The following is a 26,182-nucleotide window of genomic DNA, read 5'->3' on the forward strand; positions in this document are numbered from 1 at the left end:
ACTTTACTCTCCAAGGTCAATAAGACAGGCTTTCCAAATCTAGCTTGAGTTTGGGCAACACTATTTTGTAAAGCCTTAGAAGTATTTCATGGGGGGGGGGGGTGCATGATGGAAAACGAGAGGGAAGTCTTTGTTCTGTACAGCAGCAAGTCTTGCTGCTCTGACACTTGATCTTTCATGGAGATTGACCTTCTTGTGGATTAAATGATCCTAATTCCCTTGTTAAATAAGTCTCTCAGTAAACTGCTGCGAAAATTTGTCTTGTTTTAATTTATCATTTTGTCCCAATACAGCTTGCAATGCGGCCCATTTGACATTACTGCATTGCAGCCCTAATTAAGATCCACCTCCAACATGATTTTAATGTTGCATCTTCTCAGGTGCCCTTACTTGCAGTGTCCAGGAATTCACTTGCTCGAGCGGTAGATGTATCTCCCAGACTTTTGTATGTAACGGTGAAGATGATTGTGGTGATGGAAGTGATGAAAGGGGATGTGCTCCGCCCACCTGTGGCTCCCACGAGTTTCAGTGCAACAGCTCGGAATGTATCCCCCTTCAGTGGGTGTGTGACAGTGACATTGACTGTGCCGATCACTCCGATGAATCGACGGAGCGCTGTGGTCGTACTCTCCCTCCGCTGGTGATGTGCTCGGCTGCCGAACTCCAGTGTGATTCTGGTGAATGTATTCATCGCAGGTGGTACTGTGATGGTGATGCTGACTGCCGGGATGCAAGTGACGAAATCAACTGCCGTACGTTTAACTTTTAAGAATTGGCATTTGAATCTGAACTTTAGTAATTGTAAGAATGTTGAATTTTAGGCAACTTTATTAGTGGGTCAGATTCCATCACTTGGATGCTTTGTAATTTAAGACTGGGTGTATCCAAGTTAACTAAAGTTCACTTGAGAAAGATGTAGCAGGCATTTAGTCAGGTCTGCAGGTCTAGACTCGACCGCAGTATGTGAATAGCCAAGCTACTTTTCCCATCTATGTTCAGGGGAAGGGAGGGTTATAACCATTTATAGAGGATGCTGAGCACTTCATCAGTATAGCAATTAACTTGCAAGCAATTTAAAGATGTGGGTTTCAGACACTTGTGGAATCTTCGACGGTCAAACCTTCAAGTGTCAATGAGTGACTTCACATGGATTCTGCTATCAAAGGCAAACTGCTGTTGCTTCAAAGGCAGCTACATGGGGGATGTCTAACTGGCCACATTTTGTAGTCTATGAATGTTTAAGCAACTTCCATTTGGTGTTCTGATTAAACCAGATAACTTGCTATAGGCCCTACACTTGACCTCTTGCCTCCAATTTGCATTTTGTTTTTTTTTCCAGCACCCCTGACTTGTAGACCAGACAACTTCAGATGTGGTGATGGCAGCTGCATCCATGGTAGCAGACAATGTAATGGGTTTAGAGACTGTCCTGATGGCACTGATGAAATTAACTGTAGGAATGGTAAGTGTAGTAAATTTGACCACAAAATTCAAGAGTAGCTTAAGACCATAAGATATAGAAACAAAATTAGACCATTCAGTCCATCAAGCCTGCTTTGTCCTCGCCTCAGAATTTTTTTGGTTATGATAGACTGCTTGAAACTGACACAAATAATTTCAGACTACTTGTACCACATAGGAATTTTGAGAAACAAGAAACTAACTTTTATAGAATGTAATGTTTTAATTGTATCATGGTGCTGACAATTTGCAATAGTTCAAATAAGCTAAAACTACTTTGCTGATTTTTGTTTTAAAGAGTTGTGCTGTGTCCAAGGCTTCTGTCTTAAGTATCCAACGATAATTGGCCAGCATTGATGGATTCCAGTTGCCCTGATACTGTTTCTCCAAGACCCCGATGTCTTGGTGAAACCTTTCACCCTGTTTGTCACTGATAGCACCATGATTTGCAGGGAATGCAGAAATTGAATCTTTAGTGACATTTTGCACTTCGTTTTATATGAAGCATGTTGTCAATCAGCTGCATGTAGTTTGGTGCTCTGTAGTTGCCAAGAAAATTTTCAACATATTCCTCCAATGCCTTCCATGTGATTTTTCTCTGGTCCTACTAGAAGTTCTGAGAATCATCTGTCATTGATGACCTGTTTAATTTGTAGAGAAACAAAAATGTATTCCTTAGTCTTGGCATCAGTTATTCTGGGAAACATCTGTCTCAAATATCGAAATTCTTCACCATTTTGTTCATCGCTTTCACAGAACTTTTCATAAGCCCCACTTTTTACATGAAGGGGAGGCAAAAAGTATCTTTGGGTCTACAGTTGGCTTGTGTGCAATACTTTCCAGCCCTGGAACCAACTGTCAATCATTTTTAATGTAATGAGATTCTTTAGCAAGGCTATCCCATTTACAAATGAAGCAACAGCACTTATTGTATCTGAGCTGCATCCCTAGTAACAATGCTCCTACTTTCAGATGTTCCAGTTGTAGTTGGTGAGACCAAATTTGGAGTATTGTGTACAGTTCTGGTCACCGAATTATAGGAAAGATAGATTACAAAATAGATTACAGAGGAGATGTAATAGAATGTTACCTGGGTTTCAGCACCTAATTCACAGAGAAAGGTTGAACAAGTTAGGTCTTTATTCTTTGGAGCATAGAAGGTTGAGGGGGGACTTGATGGAGGTATTTAAAATAATGAGGGGGATAGATCGAGTTGACATGGATAGGCTTTTTCCACTGAGAGTAGGGGAGATTCAAACAAGAGGACGTGAGTTGAGAGTTAAGGGGCAAAAGTTTAGGGGTAACACGAGTGGGAACTTTACTCAGAGAGTGGTAGCTGTGTGGAACGAGCTTCCAGTAGAAGTGGTAGAGACAAATTCGATATTGTCATTTATTTTATATATAAAAAAAAATTGGATAGGTATATGGACAGGAAAGGAATGGAGGGTTATGGGCTGAGTGCAGGTCGGTGGGACTAGGTGAGAGTAAACGTTCAGCACGGACTAGAAGGGCCGAGATGGCCTGTTTCCGTGCTGTAATTGTTATATGGTTATAGTTGCTGTACTGTGTACGTTTCGACAAGACTTCCAAATTTCAGTAGCTTTCTTTCACAGACCAGCTTTCAGGCTTAACACTGGAGAATCAATAAAAAGACACCATTGTTGTGGGTTATGCTGGCAACCCAAGACATGTCCAGGCAAACCCAGACAAGATGGGAAACTTCTCAGCTTGCATTTTGGGCAACATTTTAATATACTTGAATTAAGAATTGAAATAACATATGTAGGCGATTCCAAAAAAAAATTGTATTATAGGAATTTTCATGATCAGCAGCCCAAAATTCATAAGTTACACCCAAAAATATTTTGGAAGTAAAGTCTTCATTTTCTAGTATTATACCTTGTCATCAAGGGCTTGTCAACCTCTGCTTTAAACATGCCCAATGTCTTGGCCTCCACAACCATGTGTAGCAGTGAGTTCCACAGATTCACCACCCTCTTGCTAAAGAAAGTCCAATGTTCATCCTTCATTTCCAAGGCTGTGTCCTCTGGTCCTAGACTCTCTCACAATTGGAAACCATTCTCTCCATGTCCACTGTAGGCATGTAATTCAGTATATTTCAATGAAATTCTCCTCTTTTCTTTCCCCCCCCCACCCCCAATCCATTCTTCTAAACTCCAGTAAGTACAAGCCCAGAGCTATCAAACACAGTATCCCTTTTAATTCTGGAATCATTCTTGTACACATGCTCTAGTCCCTCACCACTGCCAGTGCATCCTTGGATATGAGGCCCAAAATTGCTCTCAGTACTCCAAATGTGGTCTGACCAATGCCTTGAAGTCTCGGCATTACATCCTTTAATTTATTTTCTAGTCCCCTTGAAATGAATGTTAACGTTGCAATTGCTTTCCTTATTATAAACTCAACTTGCAAGCTAACCTTGGGAAATTCTCCAAGAGGACTCCTAAGACCCTTTGCACCTCGGCTTTCTGAATTCACTCCCTGTTTAAAAAATGGTCGTTGTCTTTATTCCATTGACTATCGTGCACAACGGTATACTTCCTTACACTGTGTTCCGCCTGCCTCTTTGCTCCTTCTCCTAAGCTGTCCAAGTCCTTCTACTGACTCCCTGCTTTCTAAACCCTACCTGCCCCTCCAATTATCTTTGTATCATCTGCACACTTGGCCACAAAGCCATCAATTCTGTCTTCCAGATCATTGACATAACATGAAAGATAGTAGAACCAACACCAACTCCTGCAGAACACCACTACTCACTGGCAGCCAAGAAGAATAAGGCCCTCTTTATTCCCACTCTTTGTTAGTTTCAGCCAATCTGCTGTCCATGCTAAAACCTCTCCTGTAATAACAGACTCATCTTGTTCAGCAGCCTCATTGCAACATCTTGTCAAAGGCTTTTTGAAAATGTAAGTAAACAGTGTCCACTGACTCTCCTCTGCTCTGCCTTGTGTCCACCATTGCAGTTTCAGATTGTTCTGGGCCAACTAACTTCAAGTGCCGCAGTGGAGAATGCATTGACATGACTCAAGTGTGTAATCAGCAGCAGAATTGCATGGACTGGAGTGATGAGCCTCTCAAAGAATGTGGTAAGTTGTCTCCCAGAGTTGTAATGGATGTAGCAGATTCTCAATAACTGGCGGAGCTAACTTTGCACCTCATCCTTCTACTTACCTGTGTAGCAGATCTTTGCCATGAACTGCATTAGGTTCCCATGTTTTTTTCAAACTGGGCAAAGTACAGTTTGCAGCACAGTTCCACAAGTCAACTTTTCTTGCAGCAGCTGCATAGTAACAACTTCATAAACAAGTGACTGAACCCTGGGTCGGAAAGCCTTTCCAGAAGGACCATATCCAGAAAACTAGTCCACGAGCTCACGCTCTTTCATTTTGACTCTTACTATTTCAATAAATGTTTTATGGGAAACATAAATACCAAAGGATTCTGCTTGTGCTTTGTAGAATTTTGTGATTACCAGATTTTTGGCAATCATGTCGTATGTCAAAATATATTCGATGTGACAGTTTCACCTCACCGATCAATGTTTTGAAGTTTGAGTCTTTTAACTTTTTTAAAAGCACTATAAATTTCCAGCAACCTGAGCTGATTTAACCTGGTGTATGTTAATGACTTCCATGCAAACAATATCGCCTCTTAAACTAACATATTTTCAATCGCATGTTGACGTTTTCTTGAGGCAGGAATGGCTGTTAAAGTAGTGCATTTCATATTTTTATCTAGGTTTGAATGAATGCTTGGTGAACAATGGTGGTTGCTCCCATATCTGCAGAGATCTTGTCATTGGCTATGAATGTGACTGCCCTGCTGGCTTTGAGTTGGTTGACCAAAAGACATGTGGCGGTAAGTGACTATTGTTTTAGTAATAAGATTCCTGCACTTAAAAAAACAGTTGTTGACTCTTGTACTCCTGCTTGACCCCCTACAGATGTTGATGAATGCCAGAACCCTGGGATTTGTAGTCAAATTTGCATTAATTTGAAAGGAGGCTATAAATGTGAATGTTATAATGGGTATCAAATGGATCCAGCCAATGGTGTTTGCAAGGCAATAGGTAAGCATGGTACTTATTTGAGGCCAATTTCATTTAAATAACATAATCTTCATTGGAGATGGTCTAAGGTCTTAACCCAGACTTCTCACTGTTTTAATGAAGTGCTGGACAGCCTGTTTCTAGATGACCAAAGTTTAAACTGACTTTTACACTGAAGGTGCTAATAAACTGATCAGCACTATATGCATATGGCTGTGTTTTGGCAAAATTCAATAGCATGAAGCTATCACCAATACATTAGTCTGATTTACATCTTCAAAAAAAAAGAGTAATGATGAAAACTACCCTTGCAGGATGTAATTGAAATTACTTTAGCAATTCTATTGCAAACATGCATTCAATTACTTCTTTACCTGTTTTTCCTTTGTTTCTATTCCCTTTGGATGTTAAAGTGCAACTTTTGGCATGTTACTGATTGCAAACTACGTCAAACCTAGGTAAAGAGCCTCATCTAATGTTCACTAATCGCCGTGATATCAGGCGAATAGGATTGGAGCACAAAGAGTATACCCAAGCTGTTGAACAGCTGAGAAATGCAATAGCTTTGGATGCTGATATGGCGGAGCAGAGAATCTTCTGGGCTGACTTGGGCCGGCGGGCCATCTTCAGGCAAGTTGCAATGCATTAAACCAATGGTCAACTTGACATAATCTCTACACTCTTATCAACATGGCCACTAAACACTGAAGCAGTGGGTCATATGCTCTTTTCAAATATCTCCAGAGCTAATAGCTTTTTAAAATTAGTAGAGCAATTTCTAAAATGAAGATTTCATCTACTCTGTGGGTGGCCATCTTATTGTGACATAAGAGATGAGAACATAAATGAGTTGGATGGATATGGGAGTGAGATGCACTAAAGGTGACTGAATACTATACAGTAGAGTGTGGTGCTATTACAGCTTCGGGCATCAGAGTTTGGAGTTCAATCCCAACGTCTTTCGTAAGGAGTGCCTGTATGTCCTCCGCGTGGGTTTCCCCCGGGTGCTCTGGTTTTCCTCAGTAAAAAGATGTACCAGATAGATTAATTGGACATTGTAAATTGCCCCATGATTGGGTTAGGATTAAATCTGGGCTTTTGGGCGTTGCTGGTCAGTGTGACTCGAAGGGCCTCTTCCACACTGTATCTTTAAACAAAATATAATAAAACATCAGATGAAAGCAACCTGTATAAAATTTTGGGTGGTTTGGGTTATACATTGTACTTCAATGAGAACCTTTAGCAGCAGGTTTTGTAATCCTCAATGAATCTCTTAAATAACAGAACCAGAATAAGTATTAATAGCATAGGAGTCTTATGGGGTTGTATGGCATTAAAATGTGAAAGGATCTAGGTAATGTTGATCTACGGTAGAGACTTGTGGTTTAAGATGTGCCTGGTCTGATGGACAGGTGCCAATCTCCCAACTAGTGAATCTGAGTAATAAACTGCATGACCATTGATCAATATTCAAGGTTGAAGATAACTCCAGACTAGCTAATGGTTGATTCTTGATGTCCTCTATCAGCTTGTTTGATCAACCGAGAACAGCAGCAATTGCTCTCTAGGGCTGTGCTGCCTCTGAGTGAATCTGGGCGAAACATTCTCCCAGTTTAAGAGCAGTCGACTTGATGAACAGACTAATTTAAACAAGTTTTAGCTTGATGCTTTGTGCTCGGCTGAATTACCCCAATTTGTCTTTCAGCACTTTGGTGGACCAACAGACGTCATCTGGCCATTCCAGAATTGTCAGTGATGTGCAAATTCCTGTGGGAATTGCTGTGGACTGGATTTACAAGAACATCTACTGGACTGATCTAGGGTTCAAAACATTGTCTGTGGCGAACTTTGATGGGACCAAAAAGATAACCCTCTTTAACACAGATCTAAGGGAGCCAGCTTCGATAGCTGTTGATCCTCTCTCTGGGTATTTAATTCTATACTCTTCTGCAGAACTTGCAGTAATGAACTCTGGCTATCAATTGGGTTGAGTTAAAACCAGCACTAGCATGAACATGGCAGTTTTGCATTTGGACTAATGCTATGGCTGCCATTAATCTAATGATTTCTAAAATTTTCTCTGCAGATTTGTCTATTGGTCAGATTGGGGTGAACCAGCAAAGATAGAGAAAGCTGGAATGAATGGCGTTGATCGCCAGATCTTGGTTAGCAATGATATTCAGTGGCCAAATGGAATTGCAATTGGTATGTATTGCAACTTTCCCCTTTGCTTTGGGCACTCTGGCCTAGCCTGACTTTCCTTGTCTGTTTGCAGATCTCGTGAAAAAACGCCTCTATTGGGTGGATTCAAAGATTCACATGTTATCCAGTGTGGACCTGAGTGGACAGGACAGAAGGAGAGTGCTCTTGTCAGCAGAGTTCCTTGCTCATCCATTTGCTGTTGCTGTGTTTGAAGTAAGACTTCCTAGTGTTTTTAAAAGGCAAATTTAATCTTGGAAATGTGTGCCAAAACAAACAAAGTGTGTTGAATGAGTCCTCCTTTAAAGATGGAGGCAGCATTGTAAATTGTGCCCGTCAGTGCTACTTGAATTCCTTTTATGTAATTGGCAATTTGCATAGCTCAGGTCATATCAGGGTGTGTAACTCGACAATTTCCAGGGATTGTTTGGCTGCAACAGCTGAATCAGTGGCATTCCTTTCAGGATCGTGTGTTCTGGACTGATGGAGAGAACGATGCTATCTATGCGGCCAACAAGTTTACAGGAATAGATGTAGTCCTGTTGGCCTCAAACCTGAATGAACCTCAAGATATCATAGTCTATCATGAACTTGTACAGCCTTCAGGTATGAATTTAGTGTAGTTCCTTTACCTGTGCACAGCACTTCTGTAAGAAATTCTAGGCAATGTAATGCACTTTATCTGTGTAGCACAACTGTTATAAATTACTTGTTCAATTCTGGTCTTTAGACACCATCTACTCTACTGGTCACTTAACAACATCTAATACTGTAGAAAACTATTCCAAGCCAAAAGCTTGCACTACATGCAGGAGTTTTACCATATTAGATTCCTGATTGAACATGAAAACTTTATTGAATAGAGGGCACACAGTGAAGTATTTCACCTGAGTTTTATTTGGGGTGGTGTTGGTGTATGTTTGAAATTTGGTTTTTTTAGGCTGTTATCTCTAATTAGACACAACTTGATCTTCAGGAAGAAACTGGTGCAGTGGGCAACTGAAGAATGGAGGGTGTGAATACATGTGTCTGCCTGCTCCTCAAATCAATAGTCACTCAGCAAAATACACGTGCATGTGTCCAAATGGAATGGAGCTAGCTCAAAATGGCCGCCAGTGCAGGATGGGTATGTATGACTTGTGGCAAATCATTGTTTCCATTAATTTTGGTCTAGAAGGACCTGGCACTTCACTCCTTTGGCTTACGTTTGAGCAGGATTAGATGCAGCAAGTCCAATACTGGGCAGTTAGATGTTCTGTGGCCTTGCCTATAGCAACCCAGAGTCGGTCCTAACTTGTGTGGTGTTTACAAGTGTCGAGGACTGTAATGGGTCTCGATGTTCGTCTGTTTGCGCCTCAAGGACTTGCAGGTCTGCAAATTCACCTTGGCTGAGGGCTAGGATCTTGGCAATTGATAGGTATGTCAGAATGGGTTACTAGAAAAATTGGGAATGAGACTGAGTTCACAGACCTGACGTTCTAAAATTATTTGTCAGAAATACCTGGATGGTTGGCAGGTTAGTTAGTGTTTAAAAGCCTCAAAGCCACTCCCTGATTTTATTTGAAATCTGCTTAAGTTTTGGACTGGTCCTCTTCTTAGTCCCTTAGCTCCGAGTGGGGAATAGGCCATTGATGACCTCCAGTCTCCATCGTCCAGAGTCAGTGGTATGGTTGGCGTTCATCAATGCTTCTGTAATCCATTGTAGCCACAGTATAGGTGATTAGCCTATACAGGTTCACCAGAGCTCAGTTGGCCAGCCTGATCTGTTTCTAACTCTCATGACGGGAACATAGGGTTAGACTTTGAGAGGCGGACTGGTCCAGTACTAGATTATCTTCAGGGTAAATAATCCACTTTGACATCCTTAATGTTCAATTGAATTCACCTGGAACTGATCCATAACTTTGGGTTGGGAGAGGGAGGTGAAATCATGGGAGGTGCCCATGATGCAGCTTTGATCGCTATTAACTTCCACATTCTAACACTGCTTTACTGAAGTGTCATATTCTTGAGTGTGTTTGAAACTGTACTTTTCTTAAAGGAACTGCAACTACTGGACATGCTCACATACTGCCTTCTGCATCTCAAGCACTTTATGCTCCCCACATAACAATGCCAACTCCCTTGCCTGGCTCTAAAGGTAATTTAACTTTTGTGGTTCACTCGAAAACAAGATTTAATTTGTCTTTTCTGTTAGTCTGCAAATTAATCCCGTTATCACTAATCACTTCAAGCAGAAGTGCAGCCAACTCAACTAGTCTATTCCAGTCTCATTTCTGAATGCTAATTTATAAATGTTGCACATACTTCTATGTTGAATCCTAACTCTGGAATCCATGGATGTAACAGATCTGGTCCATATCCTTTCCACCCTGCAAGAGACTTCAAATAGTACATAACTTCTGAAGTTGAGGCAATTACAACTGACTTGAGTCTTTTGAATTGCGCGATGCCAATGAGTTTTCGTTTGGATTTGATCCTAGAATGAGCTTTAGTTGACCTGAATTGCTCTTTGTGTTTTCAGATAAAAATTCAAGCATTCAACTTCAACTGAACCAGCTTGGGAAAGGATCAACAGCTGTTTGGATTGTCCTTCCTATTGGTAAGTTCCTCTTTAGTGCTTGGATGGAGCATAACATGAAAACAATTATCCTCAGAGCCCTGATGTGTTAATCGCAAGTTTGCTCCTCCCTGTTAGACTTCAGCTTCTAACTCTGAGATTATTAAATAGTTTTTGCATGTCGGGGCAAACAGTGTTTAACTTGAGTTGTAGTATAGTTTGGTTTACAGTATTGGTCTGACTTTTAAATTGGTGATTTTGGGGACACTTCAATTGCAGTCCTTCTGGCAATCACTGGTTTGGCTGTTTTCATTGGACTACGCAACTGGCAGAACAGGAACACCAAAAGTATGAACTTTGATAATCCAGTCTACTTGAAAACCACTGAAGATGATTTGAACATTGACCTCAACAGGCAAAGTCAGTCAGTTGGCCATACCTATCCTGCAGTAAGTAACATTTTTCTCCTCTTCATAAAAGGGACTTCAATCAGTCTAATTTTTTTTTAGAAATCCTCTATTTTACATTTTGAAGTAACTTGGTCTGATCTTGTAACCTGGTTAGTAATGGAAACTTTCAACCCGTTACCCTTTTCTAGGAATTTTGTGGATTAAATGAGCACAAGTTCTAAACTGCAATCTTTCACTCTTTAGATTTCAATTGTCAAGACAGAAGATGATACAGCCTGATCTTCAAGATTATTTTAATTGCTTCAACCAGCTGCCAGCTCAGTGATAGTAGTTTGCAGACAAGTGTTTTCTACATGTAAATATTTATTTAAGGTAAAATGTCACTGATTTGGTACCATTCCTCAATCTTGAGGTATTTAGATTAACTATGCAAGCTCTGGCACAAGGCCATGAAATTGCAGATAATCTAAATAAATTGTATAACTGTAAATAAGTGAGCCATTTAAAAGCTCTGTAAATAACAAATATCAGTAACACTTTTTCCAAATGGTTGAAAGACAAGACTGACAACTGCCAAGGATTTGTATTAATTTTTATGTGCCAAATGTAATTTTTTTGCCTGATTGTTTACAGATTTACCCATGTTTGGGAAAGCAATACTAATGTATAATAAATTTCGTAATTGCATTTAACTTCAAGTGGTTGTATTTTCCACTTCCAAATGGTTAGGTTGAAACAGTTATCCCAATATTGGTTTCTGTATGGAAACTGCTGTGGCTTCCCTAACTAATCATCCAATTTGTCCTGCCCATGCCTAATTGTCATAGCTCTGCTTGACATTGGTTATAGTTTGGAGCAGTGATCAAGGGATATATAATTGGTAAATATTTAAATAGGTCTACTTCATGGCCATGTTTCTGTTCACAAGGCACCGTGGTTCTTTTGATCAAAGTCTACTGTTTTTACCTTGTACCATCTTTGCCTGTCCTTCATGCAGGACTTGGTGCTAGCTGCTTATTCATTGATGGCAAAATTGTTAACGGTTTATACAAACTCCTTTTGGTTTAGTTATCCTCCTGTCATAGGCTTAAGAGTTGAACTGCATGTGCATGTAACGAGAGCTGTATAACTCATCTCCTTCTACCTTAGGCCACAAACTTATCAATCACCACTTGGAGGTCCAGGACCACCTTGTTACATGCATGTGCAGGTCGACTCTTTGAGTAATAATGCAGAAAGTTTGAAGTTAATAACTTATCTCCTTCTACCTACGGCCACAAACTTGTTAATCACCCCTGCAGTGGATCACTTCTACAAAGAAGGGATCCGTATGCTCCACGACTGCTGGACTAAGTGTGTAAATGTAGGAGGGTTGGCGGGCTCTGCGGCCGGGCCTGGACTGGTTTGCTGCCGGGAGCGTGGCTGGGAGATCTGTGCGATGGACGCCCCGCTCACCTTTTTGCCGTTCCACAGCAAGTCCGCCCGGGCTGCCACCTTCCGGGGGTCACTGAAATCCGCGTCGGACAGCAGCAGGCGTATGTCCTCAGGCAGCTGCTCCAGGAATGCCTGCTCAAACATGAGGGAGGGCTTGTGTCCTCCGGTCAGAGACAACATCTCATTCATTAAAGCCGATGGAGGTCTGTCTCCCAAGCCATCCAGGTGCAGTAGACGGGCAGCTCGCTCGCGCCGTGTGAGTCCAAAAGTCCTGAGGAGCAGGGCTTTGAATTCCGTGTACTTGCCGTCTGCCGGGGGCGACTGTACGAACTCCGCGACCTGGGCCCCTGTGTCCTGGTCGAGGGAGCTCACCACGTAGTAGTAGCGGGTGTCTTCTGAGGTGATCTGGCGAACGTGGAATTGGGCTTCGGCTTGCTGGAACCATAGGTTCGGTCGCTGTGTCCAGAAACCCGGCAGTTTCAACGAAACCGCATGAACAGAGGTGGCGTCGGTCATTTCTGGTCCAAAAATCGTTTGGACTGTCGGGGTCACCAATTGTAGCGGTGTGCTACACGCAGCGCTAAAATTACGACACGGAGTCGGTAACTTCAGTCGAAGGAAAAAACTTCATTCAAAATCTTCAGTCTCACTTTTTAAGCCTCCCTCAACCTACCCCCCATGGCGCAGAGGCTCCAAAGCTCTGTGCTCGCAAACCCCTGTAGGCTATCTAATTGTGAGTCGGTTCGGATGTGCCAGGAAATGGGTCGCCACAGTGCTAGGTTTTCTAAAATTGACTCCTTCTACCTTAGGCCATGAGCTTATCAATCACGCCTTGTAAATTACCAGGATAAACATTTAAAATTGGGATGCTTTTTTTAAAATGGCTGTTGGAAAATTCTCAGAAATTAAAAGTGAACTTGTACTGGCTGGTGGTTCAAATCTGGGATTTGTCCTTCCGTAGGAGGCAAACCCATCACCTCTGTGAGGACTGAATGTACGATGTGGGTGTTTTTGCCTTGTGTGCAAAGAATAACCCAAGTATTAAAGACTTGAATTTTTTTTTCCAATGCCTTTCAACTCCTTCCTTTAAAACCAATGAAATGTTTTATGTAACAACACACACAAAATGCTGGTGGAACACAGCAGGCCAGGCAGCATCTATAAGTAGAAGCACTGTTGACGTTTCAGGCCGAGACCCTTAGTCAGGATTTATGTTTTATGTAGTCATTTGCACACTAAGGTTCTATGACAGCAATGAAATGACATTCATTGAATGGCCTTCATTTTCAACTGGGAGACCAGGCAGCTCTTCCTTTGAACACTTAAACAGAAAAGTTTATCTTGATCTTCACATTGATAGAGTTCCTGGACACCTTTCAAACCAGAAGATCTGATTTGAGCAGCAATGCAATACACACTGGAAGATTTCTGAAGTTAAGAGTGTCATACAGGTAATGCATGCTAGACACAAGTTTGAATAGAAGTGACCCTTGTACCAGAGCCTACATCCAGATGCTAAATGAGTAACAAGTCGGGTGGAGGGGATGACTTGTAAACTGGACAAGACTGCATTTTTAAAATGTACTTCCTCCTTTATGTTTAACATGCCCCAATTCCAATATTATTTGTATAAAGATCATTGCAAACAATCGCATTCAGTGAAATGATTGCAAATGTGGGATAAGATTTTATCTATTAAATGAGAGGAAAGTTAAATATATTATTTTAAAGTACTTTAAATCTGAAATGCTTTCAACATAGTAACTTCAAATATGAAATATAGCTGACCTGCACCCCCCCCCACCCCACCCCACCACACCACATTACACCCATTCTGGTTATAAATTTTCCCCTTTGCAGAATTCACTGATCAATGCACAAGTTTGAGATGCAATACAAAATTGACTCCGAATTTAATAAAAAGGATGAATACCACATTATGATGACATGTTTCTTGATGTATGCCCAGGTAACTAGAAATCACAGAAAATCACAACATAGACTGTCTTTTTTACTTCTTGTAACACAACTGCCCCATGGCAGGTGGTTGCCAGAATTGGAAAATAATTAATGTCACTGAGTTCAATGCAATTAATTGAGCTCTTTGATCTATCAGATTGTGTTCCATTTGGGTTGGTACCAGTTTTAAATTTCACAATTGGTAAATTACTTGGATCTCAGCATGCACATCACACCAATTTGTACTTTGAGGCTCCTTTTAAGGATAAGATGATATTGAATAATTTCACTTTTTTTTACATGGTGATTTGAAGATTCTGTACTGTTTTATAACATGGAGGTCTATGCCAGTGAAGCTTTGCTTTCTTAAAATAAGCCTTTCAGTCAATCCATATTGAATCAGATTTGGCTGTAACAGGACAAATGTGCTGCAGAATTTTCTATTAAGGATAGTCACATGACCTGAGCTCGGGTGATTCTGGCACTGCAGATTTTTGGTAGCCATAAACTTGAATAATTGCCATCTCCCTAATATTTTCTGGTGGCAATTTTATGGTCTTTAAAGGATTATGGTTCATTGATTAAATCCTATTCTCTTCACACAGGTATTTATATCTGTTTTGTGGCTGGTATAATTTTAATTGATAGTACACTGTATGGGTATACAGTACATTCTGCTGTATTGTCACTGAAGAATCAGCCTGCAAATCCCAGGGTTCAGGCAGCTACCCTCTTGCCCGTATTGGGCAAGGTGCAATAGCCTGTTAATGAGCTGTGAATTTCATTTCATCATAGCCTGCAAATGAGATGTTAATTTCAATGTACATTAGCAGACAAGTGGCATTGATTTTCCACCAGTTGGTCACCTTGCGCACAAGTCAGTGATTCTCCAAGTTGGACACACCACTAGAAGTGTGCAAGACAACTGCACAAAAATGGAAATTTAGTGCCTTCTACTATAATTCAGATTCAGTTTTGTCATTTAGTTCAAATTTCAGAATAGCATTCTAGAACTTAAAAGTATGTTACTTAATCCTAATGCTTTATTTCATAAAGGCTAGTTATCTTCATTTGTATGCACTGTCAAATCAGAAATAACTTTCACTAGTGTCTATAGCTTAAAATGTAAATTAGCAGTAAATTTCTGATTTAATATGCGGAGAAAATACTATTGATCTAAAATAGTTTAATTTATTGTAATAGCATGACACTTGCATTCAAAAATGTCTTTATTTCAGAAATTTTTTCAGTATTCCATAGTATTATTAAACAAACTTTGATATGAAATTACAAAGAAGTGGGCTGAAGAGATTTTAAGCATTGTAAAGAAAATGTAGAAATTGTGAAGGGGTTTCTGAATTTGAAGCATAAATAGCTGAGGACATGAATTTTGACATAGTGATCAAAATCTGGAAAGCCGATGATCCCAGAATTGCTACAGTACAGAGCTTGAACTATAAATACAGTTAATATAGGAAACCAAATCTTGCCAAAGGCATCTATTGGTTTCTCCATGTATATTATATTAAAGGGGTGGGAAATACTTTGCAGAACACATACAGTGACGGTAGACTTGTTCTAATGGTTAGTTTCTGTATTTATAACTTAATTCTATTTGTGAATATCTTTTAAATATGAAAAGAGAAACTGAATTACATTTTCTTTTAAAAATCTAAGCGGTAAGGTAATCTGAGTAAAAATGGAAGATGTGGGTATAGCATTAAATGAATATGTTCACATGCATCAATGATAGATACAAAGAAAGATGTGATCTGTTGATTGTATTCAATAAGAGATCATATTGAGTTTCAAAAGATGTATCACCAGTTCTAGGAGGCTCTGACCATTGTTTTCCAGGTCTTTGGTTCAAGTATGTTGCCAGCGAAGTGAATGAAGGAATGACTGAGCAACAAACAGGCCTCACATTAACTGTACCTTTTCTAAATCATGATTAATCAAGTAGGTCAGAACTATAAAGACAAGGTCCTGACTATCCAACATCGAAAAGCCTTACAAAAGGGTCAATGAAAGCAGCACATTTGTATCAACGTAGTCTGCAGTGGTGCTACGAAGTTTGTGAACCCTATAGAATATTCTCCATTTCTGCATAAATATGACCTAAAATGTGATCGGAGCTTCACACAATTCCTAAAACTAGATGGAGAACCCAATCAAATAAATAATGAAAAAATATACTTTTATTGAAGGGAAAGATTATCCGATATTACATGTATTTGTCAGAAAAGGTATGGGAGCCTCTAGGGTCATGCCTTCCTACAAAAGCTATTCGGAGTCAGGTGCTGGAATCAGAGTTAAGATTGGAGGTGTGGGTTGTGGAGGTGCCCTTCCCAATACATATTTTAAAAAAGAAAACATTGTCCGTTTACAGACAGAGCCTGCTGTTCTCAAAGATCTGCTTATGTGCACTATGCCTCAATCAAAACAACTTTCAGAGGACCCTGGATAAAGAATTGTAGAGATGCATGAAGCTGGAAAAAGCTACAAGAGCATTTCTAAAGGCCTGAGTGTTCATCAGTCCACAGGAGCAGATTGTCTAGAAATGGAGGAAACTCTGTATTGTTGCTCCTCTCCCTAGGAGTGGGCATCCTACAAAGACTACACCAAGAGCACAATGTGCAATGCTGAAGGAGGTGAAAAAGAACCCAAGGGTAACAGCAAAAGAACTGCAGAAATCTCTAGAACTTGCTAAAGTCTCTGTTCATGAGTCCACTGAACAAGAATGGTGTTCATGGAAGGAAGCCACTGCTCTCAAAAACCAACATTGCTGCATTTCTCAAGTTTGTAAGAGACCACCCTAGATGTTCCACAATGTTCTGTGGACAGATGAGACCAAAGTTGAACTTTTTGGCAGGAATGCACATTGCTATGTTTGGAGGAAAAAAGGCACTGCACACCAACATCAAAACCTCATCCCAACTGAGGAGCATGGTGGAAGGAGCATCATGTATTGGGGCTGCTTTGCTGCCTCAGGACCCGGACAGATTGCTATTGTTGAGGGAACAATGAATTCAAAAGATATTTTACAGGAGGACGTCAGGGTAGCAGTCCATCACCTGAAGCTGAATAGAAGTTGGATAATGCAACAAGACGATGATTCTAAATCAACAATTGTTTTAAAAAGAGAATTCGTTTTTTGGAATGGTTGAGTCAAAGTCCTGACCTTAATCCTAAAGAAATGTTGTGGAAGGACCGGAAGCAAGCAGTTCATGAAGGGAAGCCACCACCATCCCAGAGTTGAAGCAGCTTTGTAAGGAGGAATGGCCTAAAATTGCTCAAGCAGATGTGCAGGAATGATCAACAGTTACTGGAAACATTTGGTTGAAGTTATTGCTGTACAAGGGGGTCACACCAGTTTACTGAAAGCAAAACTTCGCATAGTTTTTCCAACAAATATTTATTAATAAATAAATGAACAAGTATAATGTTTTGTGTTATTAACTGGGTTCCCTTTATCTAGTTTTAGGACATTCGTGTGAAGATCTGATCATATTTTAGGTGATATTTATGTAGGAAATAGAGAAAATTCTACAGGGTTCACAAGCTTTCTAGTACCACTCTATATAGCTTTCACCAAGGTTTGGCACAGTTCCAGGTTCTTGGAAACAGGTTGACAAACATCAAGCCTCCAGTGTAAGTTCATTCATTTTTCAGGTGCAGACTTGCTAGTGCCCTGTGAAGTTGCATCAAACATTTCTAATCTTGTTTCCTCTATCTCTGGAAGGAGGTTTGGAGGGAAGTTGTCAAAATAAAATAAGTGTTTTGTGATTGCTGATCTGTGCCTGAAAGGATGGTGGCAATGAAGATCTTTGCCCTGTTTTTTTTTAAAGTAGAGAGACTTGGAATGGGGGAGTAGTCAAATAACTCTGTCTAGCATGCACACAATGGGAACAGGTCTTCTCATCCACTTTTGTCGTTTCTCCAATTATTGACCCAGTCCTGTGAGCAGAAACTGGTTTCTTTTATAATTGGGTCAGTATCATACAGAAAGTATGATACAGAATTACCTGTGAGTCACCCAAGCTGCCTGGAGAAAACCAGCCAAATTCATCCTAATTCAAATTTTGCAACTAAATTAGTTTGGCCGGATCTGTGGACTAGCTCGTTAAATTCACTCAGTGAAGGCGAATGCTTGCTTCTCTAACTCTTAACCATTTTTAGTATCAGAACAGCTTTTATAAGTTGCTCTTCCTTGAGGCACCAGTTTAGTTCTACAGAGATCAGTCAAACATTAAGAGGTTTACCTTTTGTAGTCTTGTATTTCAGACTCCAGCATTTAAATTAGGAATTTGAGTCATTTAGCTAAACAATATGACAAAATGCAGATGGCAATCATTTTACCTTCATAACGTCACAACGCATCAATGCACATCAAAGTGAGATATTTTAATTAAAAAAAAATCTCAGCATTAACTCAAAAAAAATTACATAGAGGGCAATTAGGCGGGAGAGAGAAATGCTTAATACTCAGCAATGAAAAGAACAATTTTCTTAAAATCCATAGATGGAAGCATTTCTATTATTCACATAATGATGAAACCTGCATAGGTATTAATAATGCAGTGAAAAATCTTATAAGCATTCATATTCCATTCTTGCCCCAAAATGGTTTGTGTTTATCTTGAACCCTCATCTTGAAGGCCACAGTAACTTGGTTGGGGTGAGCAAAGGTAGATGGGGCCAATCAAGCAGAATCCAGGTGCATTTGTATCTATCTGTTTGAACTTGCCCCAGGTTCTTTAACCTCCAGCTTGGCTCTTGGTTTTAACTGAACTCTTGCTGTTATTTTTAAATGCTCACCCAGCTGCCTGTGTTTCTCCTTCCATTCCACTTCACACTCCAGAACGTCTGCCTTTGTTTCTATTCTGTTTAATCCTGCTCTGAAGTATTGGTCTGTTGGCAATTTGCATTTGTTAGATGGTGCACGTTTTTGACTGGGGGTGATATCAGTGGACTAACATTGCAGGAGATTGGCTGTCTTAAAGGAGAGCATTGTAGCTGGAGCAATTAATGTAAAATTGCACTAATCCTAAAGAATGTAAAGCAAGAGACAGTAGGATCTAAGGTGTGGGACACTGGTCTCAAGGTATTAACATTTAATTCACAATGCCATATTCTGTTAGTTTGGCATTATTGAATACACCACACTCACTTAGTCACCTACCTCTATTCTTCAGGCCTTGCCTCTTAACGTTCATGTGTTCCAGATCCCTCACTGCATGGTATTACCGTATGCAATACTTATAGCTCACAGCTTGCAAACTGTGTTGAAGAAAAACAACTCTAAAAACCAGACTTCAAGCAGTGATACCTTTTATTCAGCACAATAGCATGGACAACAGACAATAGGTGCAGAAGTAGACCATTCGGCCCTTCAAGCCTGCACTGCCATTTTGAGATCATGGCTGATCATCTACTATCGATACCTGGTTCCTGCCTTGTCCCCATATCCCTTGATTCCCCTATCCATAAGATACCTATCTAGCTCCTTCTTGAAAGCATCCAGTGAATTGGCCTCCACTACCTTCCAAGGCAGTGCATTCCAGACCACCACAACTCTCTGGGAGAAGAAGTTTTTCCTTAACTCTGTCCAAAATGACCTACCCCTTATTCTCAAACCATGCCCTCTGGTACTGGACTCTCCCAGCATCTAGAACATATTTCCTGCCTCTATCTTGTCCAATCCCTTAATAATCTTGTGTTTCAATCAGATCCCCTCTCAAACTCCTTAATTCCAGCGTGTACAAGCCCAGTCTCTCTAACCTCTCTGCGTCAGACAGTCCAGACATCCCAGGAATCTACACTGCACTTCCTCTACAGCCAGGATGTCCTTCCTTAACCCTGGAGACCAAAACTCTGCATAATACTCCAGGTGTGGTCTCACCAGGGCTCTGTACAAATGCAAGAGAATTTCCTTGCTCTTGTACTCAATATCCTTTGTAATAAAGGCCAACATTCCATTAGCCTTCTTCTCTGCCTGCTGCACTTGCTCATTCACCTTCAGTGACTGATAAACAAGGACTCCTAGATCTCTTTGTATTTCTCCCTTACCTAACTCTACACCGTTCAGATAATAATCTGCCTTCCTGTTCTTACTCCCAAAGTGGATAACCTCACTCTTATTCACATTAAACGTCATCTGCCAAGTATCTGCCCACTCACCCAGCCTATCCAAGTCACCCTGAATTCTCCTAACATCCTCATCACATGTCACACTGCCACCCAGCTTAGTATCATCTTCCCTGGGCTTTGTTCCAGGGAAGGTGAGATCTGTTCCGAAGGGACAGTTTACACCTGAACTGGAGCAGTACTTAACACTCTTGCAGGGAAGTTTGCTAGTGCTTCTTTGGGGGGGGGGGGCTTAAACTAAATTTGCAGGGGGCGGGGATCCAGAATGTGAGAGAGGATAGCGAGATGAAGAATAAAGGACAGGTGGGGACTACACAGTTCCAGAATATTAAGTGTGTAGTAGAGAAAGGTGAGGCGGAACAAGTGATAAGGAGGAAACATGTACAGAGGGATGGTCTGACAGAACATGGAGTTAAATGTGTTGAAAAAATAAGTAAATTTAGGAAGGACAACAAAATTCTAGGGGTGTATAGCCCGATGGGAGTTTGGGGAGCTGGGTTAAGCACAATAGGCAGCGATTCAAACAGAGAGAGGAGAAATGGGCTAAAAATTCTATATCTGAATGCATGAAGTGTCAGAAATAAGGCGGATGAGCTTGAAGCTCAGGTGCGAATGGGTAAATATGATGTTGGGATAACGGAGACACGGCTGCAGGGAGATCAGACCTGGGAAATGAATGTACAAGGGTATACGTGCTATCGTAGGGACAGAAATGTGGGCAGAGGGGGTGGGGTGGCCCTGTTGGTGATGAATGAGATTCAGTCCTTTGCAAGGGGGGACATAGAGTTAGGAGAAGTAGAGTCTGTGTGGATAGAACTGAGGAACAGTAAGGGCGAAAGGACCCAAATCGGTGTTGTCTACAGGCCACCAAACAGTAGCATGGATATTGGGTGCAAGTTGAATAGGGAGTTAACATTGGCATGTGGCAAAGGTAATGTCGCAGTAGTTATGGGGGTTTTCAACATGCAGGTGAACTGGGAGAATCAGGTTGGTGCTGTACCACAGGATAGGGAGTCTGTAGAGTGCCTACGGGATGCATTCTTGGAACAGCTTGTACGAGAGCCGACCATGGACAAGAATATTCTGGATTTAGTGTTATGTAATGAACAGGATTTGATAAGCAATCTTGCAGTAAAGGAGCCATTAGGAGGTAGTGATCATAATATGATAAGTTTTTATCTGCAATTTGAGAAGGATAAGGGCAGCTCGGAGGTGTCACTGTTGCAGTTGAACAAAGGAGACTATGGAGCCATGAGGGAGGAGCTGGCCAAAGTTGACTGGACAGATATCCTAGCAGAAAAGACAATGGAACAGCAATGGCAGGTATTGTTGGGAATAATGCACAAGGAGCAAAATCAGTTCATCCCCCCAGAGAAGGAAGGATTCAAAGGGGGGAAAGGGGCCACAGTGGTTGACAAAGGAAGTCAGAGATTGCATAGCATTAAAAAAAAGGAAGTATGACAGAGCTAAGGTGAGTGGGAGGACAGATGATTGGGAAGTTTTTAAGGAACAACAGAACTTAACTAAAAAGGCAATATGGGGAGATGAGGTACGAACGCAAACAAGCCAGGAATATAAAGGAAGATAGCAAAAGCTTTTTTAGGTATGTGAAGAGATCCTGTAGAAGAGTGCAAGGCACTTTCTGCATATATTTATACTGATGAACAGGCAAATACTGGCATGCAAGTGCATCTGTTACACAAGCAGATATACATAACCAGGATGAAACAATGACTGCCATAGCACAAGATATTTATAATCATACAACAGACAAGCTACTGAATCATATGAGTGCGCATTCCTCTTTTTGGCTATCTGCACTGAGTGCAGCATCCTCGTTATGAACGACTGGCTGCAGGCCCAAACTTTGGACAATGGGTTACAAATTTCAAATAGTAAAATGCAAGTTAGCTATTTAGTTTATTAACCCTTTTGCTGACCCTTCTTCCACACTAAGAGCTCTTCAAAGTTAATACTGCTTTAGCTAGACTCATTTTGTAATATTCTGTGATGTACAGTTCACCTCTTTCTTGCAGGATTGGTGATGAACAGCTAAATGTAACAACAACTAATCAGAGGGGACAGGTGCACTGGGGTATGCTAAACAAAATGGACAGTAGTTCTAACCATGGGACACCTATTGCAAAGATCGTGGACGGTACCTGGATTGGAAACCTCAAAGTTAACAGCATCCTTCTCTTACCCCATCTGGCCCACAAGCCACAGTCTCTTCTGATGTTCAAAATGCAAATTTATACAGATGCTGTTCAGAATGTTGCCTCTTCCCAGCCCAGAGAATAACTTGGTGATGAGATCAGGAAAAGGGAAGTAAGGCCTGAGATGGGGGAAAAATATACTGGAATGCTTTGTGTATTAACAGGCCTGCATGTATCAGGGACGATGGAGTAGTCCAGCTGCAGCCTTGCACGGGTCTTTACGCAGCTGTTGTTGACCATTCTCCTAGCACAGAAATGTGGCCAACTTCATTAGCGCAATTACGGATCCAACCATGATAGCCTAACCCAAGTGCTCAGCTTCCATCGTGCAGAAATCATTGCTTCAAACAGCTCACTGTCAAAGTGAGAGCTCAGAGCATCATCCAAGTTTAATTTGCTATTGTGCAGACTCAGACAGTGCTGTTGTGTCTGTGGGTTTACAAGGTGCCACAGCACCAAAGAGACTAGCCTTCAGCTGTTTACCCCTGCAATCTTTGCATGCACCAAAGGTACAATCTTGCAGCAAGAATTAGTTTTCTGTTTTCTAAATTAATATGTGCCTTTAATTGCTCTTTTCATATTTCAAAATATTCCTTATTTGTAAATATTCCAAAATATATACACACAGGACATTGAAGGCAACGTTTTCATAACAAGTAATGTTATTACCATTAGATAAAACTTAGCATACATTGCTTATCACTTAATCACGAACTGCAAATAGTTAGATGTTGTCTTCAATCTTTATTAACTAATTTTGGTGCAATGGCAGGTGGACCCTGAACTGTGACCCTTCTTATTTACTCATGTAGATTAAAATGTGAGCATGTATGTTTGCTCAGCAGTAGAGCAGGCTGTCAGCTCGGACGGCCCACCCCAGCAGCCTGTTGTTTGTGAGTGGCTAAAGCCAGACCAATGTGGAGGTTCCCCCGATCAATTCAACCACTCCACACCCGGTACCCAAAGCTCTGGAACGCGGGGAATGAAGCGCAAGCAGGGTTTGAGGTGTTAAACCTTTCAAATATTCAAGGCATGCAGGTGTATCAACATGGAACATTGGCTCCATAGTGGGGAAATGAGAGGAGGCCTAGGAGTCCGCGAACCAGTCTGAGAAATCTTTGCACAGGACTACTCTACTCCAGGACTCTCCAGTTGGGACCCCTGTTACTGCCATATACCAGAATGGACAGCCACAACGTGTCCAGATAGCAGACGTGAATCATACAAATTGATTTCTCTAACTTCCGTTAATGCCCCTCCTCCCCTTCTTACCCCATCCTTTTATTTATTTATTCCCCCCTCCCCCCCATTCGCTCTCTTTTTCTCTCTCTCTGCCCCTCTCAATCACTCCTTGCCTGTTCTCCATCTCCCTCTGGTGCTCCCTTCCCCCTTTCTTTCTCCCTAGGCCTCCTGTCCCATGATCCTTTCCCTTCTCCAGCTCTGTATCCCTTTTGCCAATCACTTTTCTAGCTCTTAGCTTCACCCCTCCCCCTCTGGTCCTCTCCTATCATTTCGGATCTCCCCCTCCCCCTCCTACTTTCAAATCTCTTACTATCTTTTCTTTCAGTTAGTCCTGACGAAGGGTCTTGGCCCGAAACGTCGACAATGCTTCTTCCTATTGATGCTGCCTGGCCTGCTGCGTTTCACCAACATTTTGTGTGTGTTGATGTGAATCATATTCAGGTTTATTATCACTGACATATGCAATGATATTTGTTGTTCTGTAGTAGTAGTACAGTGCAAGACATTTTAAAAAAAACTATGAGTCACAATAAAATATAAAACAAATAGTGTAAAAGTGGTAGAGTTCATTCGTTGTTGGAGCATTCAGAAATCTGATGTCAGAGGGGAAGAAGCTGTTCCAGAATCATTGAGTTTGTTTCTTCAGGCTTCTGTACCTCCTTCCTGATGGTAGTAATGAGAAAAGGGTATGTCCCAAATAGTGGGGAATCCTTAATAATGGCTACTGCCTTCTCTCCACTCCAAAGGACATATGCAAAAGTCAGTGACTCGAGGCTTGTGCCCATGAAGGAGATGGTTGAGTATAAAACTCTCTGCAGCCCCGTGCAAATTTGTACATTGGAGGCACTGTACCAGGCTGTGATGAAACCACGCAGAATGCTCTCTATAGTACATCTGGAGAGATTTCTGTGAGTATTTGTTGATTTATCAAATCTTCTCAAACTCTTAATGGAAATACACCACCTGATGTGCATTCTTCATAATAGTATCAAATTGTTGAGCCCAGGGTAGATCATCAGATGTTGAGGCCCAAGAATGGGAAGCTGAACACCCTTTTCATTGTGCTTTCCTAGCATCCCATTCCTGAAGTCCACAATCAATTCCTTGGTCTTGCTGATGTTGAGTGCAAGGTTGTTGTTGTGACACCACTCAACCAGCTGATCTACCTGACTCTGCGTACCTCCTTGTCGCCAAGGCAACTGGCGAATGTGGAGCAGCCAGTACAGGAAACGATTCCATGTAATGTGGAATGGCACAGAGGGCATGCCTGAGAGATGGCTCTTGCTTAGTGGGGCTGGCCCCCCAGAAAAACCTTGCACTCAACAAGATCTTCATGCTGGGCAAGTGTGAAATCAACCCCATCAATCTCTGAAGAAGACAACAAGGATCTGCACAGATAAAATGTATAGAAATAACGGGATCAAGTGATTTGTTGTTGTTGGCTTCCGGTCAGAATTGACCATGGATATTGCATCCTAGCTGTCCAGATATGCAAGCCTGGGCAGTGCAATATGAAGAGCAAGCTATTGCCCATGTAGCAAGCTCCACCTCTCTATGGGTTCACTGATGAACCCAAAGACACAGCAGAGACCGATACAGTTTGGTACCAGAAGCATCACAGGACTTGCCAGTAGGAGTTGAACTCAATGTAGTTCTACCTTAAGGACTCCAGATCCTGATTTTTTTTTCCTCTGGGATTACTCCCAAAGCCTTCCCCATGTATAGGTATAGCCGCAAATCAGCGAAGGTTTGAGATCAGAGTTTTCCTTCTCCTAGATGAACTGCCAACCACAGCTGATGAACCCCATCTGCCTGAAGCAACTTGCTTTAAGGCACCAGTAATCCACCTTTGCCCCGTCTCCTGTCAGTAGAAAGAGTTCCACTGGACTTAGTAGCTAAGCCACACGTGAAAGCCAGGAGATGACCTTGGTTGTCAGAGGCTATTTGAAGCACACACCATTGGGAGCATTTAATAGCTAGTGGGAGAGGGTCCCCATTACCACCCCTGGTTATAACAACCCTCAGAAACTGGCTTCTTAAACTATTATTAAGTCAGGAAATATAGATCTTTGGAAAATGACAATCTAGAAATGGCGCCAGTTAAAAATCTGCTTACCTTTGTAAACATGCAAGTCTGTGACTCCCCACGAGCATTTATAAGTGCAAAGGTCTAAACTTGTGCTTTGCTAATTGTTGCTGGCAGGTCCTCTGTATTCCACTGGAGTCTGGCTGTGCAACATGAACTTATGTAATTTTCTGGCAGTTTCTTTGGGAATCAGTTCGATGACCTGATAAAGAACAGTGAGCCCATTCACTTGTACCATTGGGAACAGCCGCAAAGGAGCTCTGTGATTTTCCCCAGCTTGCGATGGGGGAGTCCACAAGAAGCACAGTCTGTAGGTGGAACTGAATCACTGACAATATCTCAGAGGTTACTTTGTTGAACTGCAGAGGTGCTCTGATATCTTCAAAAACGCAGCATGTA

The 26,182-nt window shown here is 41.4% G+C and overlaps 1 protein-coding gene across 2 annotated transcripts in view; it reads left to right on the forward strand.

Moving 5' to 3' along the window:
• Positions 1-11,334, forward strand: part of vldlr (very low density lipoprotein receptor) — a 30,432-nt gene extending 19,098 nt beyond the window's left edge. The window contains exons 5-19 of one of the 2 annotated variants that reach the window (XM_059969963.1): positions 381-752; positions 1,340-1,462; positions 4,446-4,568; positions 5,221-5,340; positions 5,426-5,551; positions 5,989-6,160; positions 7,236-7,457; positions 7,617-7,735; positions 7,806-7,945; positions 8,194-8,335; positions 8,706-8,855; positions 9,771-9,869; positions 10,254-10,331; positions 10,569-10,738; positions 10,943-11,333. In XM_059969963.1, the coding sequence (XP_059825946.1) occupies positions 381-752; positions 1,340-1,462; positions 4,446-4,568; positions 5,221-5,340; positions 5,426-5,551; positions 5,989-6,160; positions 7,236-7,457; positions 7,617-7,735; positions 7,806-7,945; positions 8,194-8,335; positions 8,706-8,855; positions 9,771-9,869; positions 10,254-10,331; positions 10,569-10,738; positions 10,943-10,978 (2,192 nt within the window). In that variant the 3' untranslated portion in view covers positions 10,979-11,333. Of the gene's footprint in view, positions 1-380; positions 753-1,339; positions 1,463-4,445; positions 4,569-5,220; positions 5,341-5,425; positions 5,552-5,988; positions 6,161-7,235; positions 7,458-7,616; positions 7,736-7,805; positions 7,946-8,193; positions 8,336-8,705; positions 8,856-9,770; positions 9,870-10,253; positions 10,332-10,568; positions 10,739-10,942 lie in introns of both variants that reach the window. The other variant, XM_059969964.1, reaches the window with a different exon arrangement.
• Positions 11,335-26,182: the final 14,848 nt, after the last annotated feature.

Source organism: Hypanus sabinus, chromosome 5, assembly GCF_030144855.1.
Source record: "Hypanus sabinus isolate sHypSab1 chromosome 5, sHypSab1.hap1, whole genome shotgun sequence".
In the NCBI taxonomy this organism is placed as follows: domain Eukaryota; kingdom Metazoa; phylum Chordata; class Chondrichthyes; order Myliobatiformes; family Dasyatidae; genus Hypanus; species Hypanus sabinus.